This window comes from Cariama cristata, unplaced genomic scaffold, assembly GCF_000690535.1.
Source record: "Cariama cristata isolate BGI_N322 unplaced genomic scaffold, ASM69053v1 scaffold27994, whole genome shotgun sequence".
NCBI lineage: Eukaryota > Metazoa > Chordata > Aves > Cariamiformes > Cariamidae > Cariama > Cariama cristata.
Window position 1 is genome coordinate 1 of NW_009612807.1, and position 5811 is coordinate 5811.

The following is a 5811-nucleotide window of genomic DNA, read 5'->3' on the forward strand; positions in this document are numbered from 1 at the left end:
GACAAGAGGAAATGGCCTCAAGTTATGCCCGGGGAGGTTTAGCCTGGATGTTCAGAAGAATTCCTTCACCAAAAGGGTTGCCAAGCACTGGAACAGGCTGCCCAGGGGAGTGGTGGCGTCCCCATCTCTTTTAAAAAATGTGTAGACGTGGTGCTTAGGGACATGCTTTAGTGGCAGACTTGGCAGTGCTAGGTTAACGGTTGGACTCGATGATCTTAACGGTCTTTTCCAACCTAAACGATTCTATGACTCTATATGGCCAAGCAGGTAGTGTGCCAACAGATCCAAGTGTGCACATTGTGAGCATATCTGGGCATATGAGGAAGGGGAGGTTTTCCAGGTGTGGCAACCATGCACAGATGCATGTGCACGTGTGCCCACACCAGCAGGTGGATTTGCACATGAGCACGCTCCCACACATGGGAGCTCACATGGGATCTCTGAGCAGAGCACCGTGCATGGGCACCGTCTGCGTGCCACCCCGCAGGCACTGCCCCAGCACTCACCACCCCCTCTTCAGCAGGCGCGTTGTCTCCAACCACCAGCATCACGGGGCAGCTGGAAGTGAGAGGAGGAAGGGGCACAGTCAAGGCTTGGCCTGGGTGGAGTCAACTGCCCTGGGACCCCCCCCATGCTACGCCGGTGCAACTCTTACCGCAGCGTCTTGGCGTTGGGCACAGTCCCAGGCCGGTTGATTTCCAAGTCCCTGCGGCTGATGGAGGAGAAAGAGGGCCAGTGTGAGCCCACGGGCAGGTGCCGCCATCAATGCCACAGTGCAAGAGCTGGGGCACCGCCAGCTCCAGGAAGCAGCACCCAGCCCTGCTGTCCCAGCACCCTGTGGATGGAGGACCCCACAGCCATCTCTCCCACGACCCGAGCAGACTCCACACCGTGGGATGCAGCACCCAGCGGAGCACGAAGGCTCCCAACCCCCTGCATGCATGGGACGGCATCTCTGCCCCCTTCCCCAGGCCTGTGCCAGCAACCAGCGCAGGAGGAGACCAGGGGACGTGCACCCACGGCCGTGGGCTCTGGGACATGGCAAGGCTCTGGCACAGGTGCCATCACTCCCACATCCCCAGCCAGCACCAGCAGCCAGCTTTGCACCGCTGCCTGCCTGCGCCGGCGGGTGATGGCAGCACCCAACAGGGGTCAGGGTTCCCATGGTGACCTCGGGGCCACCCAGCAGCGCTGCAGTCCTGGCACAGACAGCGGGGCAGCCCGCTGGCAGGGCCACCCGGGGTGCTCACCTGTTGTACATGTTGAGGAAGAGCTGGAGGTTGAACTGGTTCACCACGCTGCCGATCTGCTGCCGGTAACTCTGCACCAACTCCGTGTTGTTCACCAGCTCTTCCTGTGCCGGCAGGGGATGGAGATCAGGGCAGGCACTCCTGGATGCCACAGAGATACCCGGCTCCCCCAAGCCTGCCCATGCTGTGCTGGTCAGCGGGGCAGAGGGGGAGGATGCTGGGCAATGCAGCTGGGCACAGCAGTGCTGCAGGCAGCACACCCAGGCAGGACACGGGCACGAGTCGCACACTCATTAAGGCTAAGCCCCAGATCAGGCAGGAGGGATCCAGGCAGGGCTTGACTAACCCCATCCCTGGGCATGGGGCAGGTCCAGTGGCACTGCAGCACCCGGCAGGCAGGGTAGGGCACAGCCCAGACAACCCAGCTGGGAGGCTGGGCAGGGAGCTGGTGGCAGGGGGCCGACGGGATGCACAACCCTTACCTGGCTGAACAGGTGGGACAGGACAGTGTCCGGCAGTGTGCTGGTGAGGCCAGAGAGCTGTGGAGGGAGCACAGGGAGTTATGGCACTGCTGTGGCTGGCTCCTGCCCCAGGGAGTCACCAGGGCCGGGAGGGAGGGTTTGGGGCCCTGCCCACCTTGGCAGCTGCCCAGTCAATCCAGCCTTTGCCATTGGGGTCGATGTTCATGAGGACCAGTCCTTCGACGAGGTCGGGGAAGATGAGCTGCAGTGAGCAAGAGGGGCGATGCTCAGTGGGGAGGGGAGATGTGCCCAGGGCAGCCCCCCACCAGCACCGCTGCCCACTGCACAGGCATTGCAGGGGGCTGATGCGTCCCTGTCCTGGGAGTGATGGGAGACCTGTGGCAAGACTGCCCAGCCACCATGGCCACGGCACTGCCGTCCCGGCCCCCTCATCCCTCCAGGAGCCTTTGCAGCAGCTCAGCCTGCCCAAGGCTGTCAGCTTCTGCTGTGCTCCATGCCCCAAGCTGACAGCAGGTATGGTCAACTCAGGGCCAGCCCAGCCCAGCCCCAGGCTCACCGCAAACTTGGCCAGCACATAGGCTCCTGCCCCAACACCGATCCCGATCACGTACTTGAACCTGGAAAGCAGAGAGGTGCGTATGGGGGGACGGTGGGCTCCAGCACAGGTTCCCTGGGCCACCCCTCCACCCACAGCACGGGGCACAAGAAGACATTCAGGTTGCCAGCTTACAAGCACAACTCCTCTAGCCCTAAACCGTTGCCTCTTGCCCATCTCCCTGCCCAGCACCCTCAGCTGGCAGCCATGGAGGCGAGGCTGACTCACCCGAAATGCTGCACCACACTGGGTAACATGGCAGCCAGCTGGTCCATGGATGGGTACTGGTACCTGCAGCACAGGGAGGCACAGGATGGAGGTTAGAGGACCCACACAGCGAGGGGAGACTGGGACAGGGCAGCTGGGCTGCCCCAAGTGGGCAGGGAAATGCCACCCACCCACAAACCACCCCGTTGCCCACCCTGGGCCAGTCGGCTGCCACGGGCTTTGACACGGTTTGGAGAGACCTGCAGGCAAGGCACGACTGCCCAGGCAGTGACAACCCAGCGGGCAGGGAGGTGACATCCCAGCGGGCATAGCGAGCCCCCGAAGCTGGCTCCTACCCCTGAGGGAACTGCGAGGCTCCTGCCTGCTGGCCCGGCGCGTCCACATGGCACACCACAAAGTGCTTCGTGATCTCCTGCATGTCCTCGTAGTTGAAGAAGGTGTTGAAACAAAGCTTGTCTGTCAAAGGAGAAACAGAGATCAGAGACCAAAGGCCCCGGCACAGGGGCCTGGTGGGCCAGGGGAGCATGGAGAGAGGTCACCTGCCCTCCCACTGCCGTTCAGCCGGGAGGTGACACGCCACCAAAGCCCTTCCCTCCTCTTCCCCCCAGGCTCCTCGTCCCCACAGCAGAGACCACAGCTACTGTTAGCAAGGGCTGCATCCCTGCTGGTGTTGGGAGGCACAGGAATGAATGGACACAGCCAGGAGGATGAGGAATTTGGGGTGAGCCTCGTCTGCTTGGAGGGATGGGACTGGGGGATGCAAAGTGCAGAGTATCAGGATTAGTAGTCCAGGGTATTATCCGCCCTATCCAAAATCTCCAGAAAGAGCTCAAGCACACATGGGATTTGAGAAATGGCTGCAAATCTCCCTGCTTGGATACGGTCAAAGAAACAGCCCCAGTGCTGCTGTCGACAGGCCACCACCATTGCAGTGGGATACAGCCACTGCTGGGGCTTGGAGGGCTCCTGCCCCATGACATCAGTGCCAGGATATCCCTCTTAAAACGTGGGGGCAAGGCAGGTTGTAAGGTCCATCGCAACCAACACGACGCATCCTTGGACAGAGAATGCTGCTGTGATGGTGAGGCAGCTCACGTAGCACGCCGGTGACTCAGCCTCAGCCGTCAGTGGAGGGGGAGATGCTTCTCCCTGCTCACAGGGCACCGGGTATCCTGGCTTAGCTGGGGGACACAGCTTGCGGCAGGGATCTGGGGGGCAGGTCCAAGGCTGCAGGCTAACAGAGAGTGCAACATCCCCACATCCAGAGCCCTGGCTCGGGGTCCCTCCTTCCCTGCTATTCCCCCTCACCCCCACTGCACCCTGCTGCCAGCTGCATCCGTGCTCTGAACACCAAGGGGCCAGCGGCAGTGGCGGGGGCCAACTCGGCATCCCCTTGCATCCCGTCCCTGCCTGGCGTGGGCAGGCAGACAGCCAGCACCGGGGTGACCAAGCACTCCTGGCTGTGCCTGGCCTGGGCTTTGGGTTCAGCTGAGCATCCAAATGCTCCTGGTCCTTTCAGATGCTTGGGGAGACAAAATGCAGCCTGGGGACCCTCCATGGGAGGAGGCAAAGGAGCTGAGGAGGGGCTTTGGCCGATGTCCTGGCACCCTGTGCAGCTCTAGGCTCCCGCCCGCCCGCTCCTGTGCCCCATGGCCCAGGAACCAGCACTCACGGTTGAGGCCCACATCGTGGTACGTCAGGATGGCTGGGCGATTCCCCTTGGGCGAGCCCCGGATGACCACGTGCAGTAGCCCGTAGGGGGTCTCAATGTCATGTTCCTGGGGGAAGAGGTGAGATGGGGTGATGCCTGCTTGCCCCAAGACATCCTCTGCTGCCCCACCGTCCCACCCCTCACCACTGCTTCCCTGGGCAGCTGACCCTCACCACTGCTTCCCCGGGCAGCTGAGTCCCATGGGAGCACAAGGGGAAGAGGAGCTGCCATTCCAGGAAAACCCCCAGCTCCAGGCATCCCGGAGGTGGCAGAAGGCAGGACAAATCATACACAAATGCTCCCGGGACTAGGGAAGGGAAGGGAAGGGAAGGGAAGGGAAGGGAAGGGAAGGGAAGGGAGAACTCGGGATAGGATAATAGGATTTAGGATTGGACAGGTGTATCATGGGATGGGATCAAGGGATAGAGGTTTGGGATGGGATGGATTGGATGGGATCCAAGAGGGCTTGGGAAAGGAGGATCGTGGGGTGGGACAGGTGGACCACAGGATGAGACAGGAGATCTTCAAGGGCCTGAGACTGAGAAAGTTTTGGCAATAGGGTGGGGCATCACAGCATGGCCCAGTTGGTCTGGATTCGCTCTGCCTGGAACAAACAGGCCGATGTCAGACCCTGGACACCACCCTGGGAAATGCTGCAGCCTGATCCCAAAATGACAGCTAAAGTAATTTTAAAAGCCCTTGGTCTGAAATGGCTGTGCCCCCATACAGAGACCAAGACTGCCCTGTGCCTCAGTTTCCCTGGCTGGGAGGGCTCCAGCCTCACCTTCATGGCCATCATCCCCAGCCAGCATGGGAAACCGAGGCTGTGAGCCCAGGTGCTACCCAGGGACAAGGGACCAGGAGTCCCCTCCAGATGCCCATGCCTGCCAGCCAGCCCACTGGCAGTGACCTCGAAGCTGGGATCTGGTGGGTGCAGGAGCATCACGCGCCAAGCAAGGCCCAGCAGAGGATGTTGGCAGGGTGCCCAACCAGCATGGTCCTCGCTGCAGGTACTGGCAGCCCCATGGATGGGTTGGCGGGAGGGGAGCAGGTACGTGGACACTCCCGTGGGTTACACCCCGCCAAGGACTCTGAAGGACACGGGCCTCAGGTGGGAGGAACCGCCTGAGGACAGGGACTCCTCACTGCGATCTGCTGTCCCTGGGGAGACGCAGTGCCCAAGGGCAGCTCAAGGGCTCTGTGGAGACAAGGCTCAGCTCCCCAAGGGCACCCTGGCCCCAGCCCTCATCCACTTCTGTCCCTCCATTCCCTGGGGCTGTATCAGGCAGAAGGTGATCAGTGGGGACATCTGCCCGCAAGATTGGACAGGGAAACTGAGGCAGAGGAAAGGCCTGGCCCAAGGTGACAGAGCAGGAGGCATCCATGCGGTCTGGATCCTGGGCATAGGGCTGCCTCCTTGCCATCACCATGCCCAAGGTCCCCATCACAGCCCCAACAGCTCAGCCTGCATTCCCACCCCAAAAATCACATGGCCAAGGTGGCAGCTCCTTCCCCAGCACTGCTACCCCCTGCCCCTGCCCACCC

At 61.7% G+C, this 5811-nt stretch overlaps 1 protein-coding gene across 1 annotated transcript in view; it reads right to left on the reverse strand.

The window, feature by feature from the left end:
- Window positions 1–506: 506 nt before the first annotated feature.
- Window positions 507–5811, reverse strand: part of NDRG4 (NDRG family member 4) — a gene marked incomplete at its 3' end in the record, with an annotated part of 11159 nt that continues 5854 nt past the window's right edge. The window contains exons 3-11 of the mRNA XM_009698786.1: window positions 4228–4333; window positions 2891–3011; window positions 2556–2618; window positions 2289–2349; window positions 1887–1973; window positions 1733–1789; window positions 1251–1354; window positions 656–712; window positions 507–558 (exon numbers count right to left, since the gene is read on the reverse strand). Of these exons, the coding sequence (XP_009697088.1) occupies window positions 507–558; window positions 656–712; window positions 1251–1354; window positions 1733–1789; window positions 1887–1973; window positions 2289–2349; window positions 2556–2618; window positions 2891–3011; window positions 4228–4333 (708 nt within the window). The remainder of the gene's footprint in view (window positions 559–655; window positions 713–1250; window positions 1355–1732; window positions 1790–1886; window positions 1974–2288; window positions 2350–2555; window positions 2619–2890; window positions 3012–4227; window positions 4334–5811) is intronic.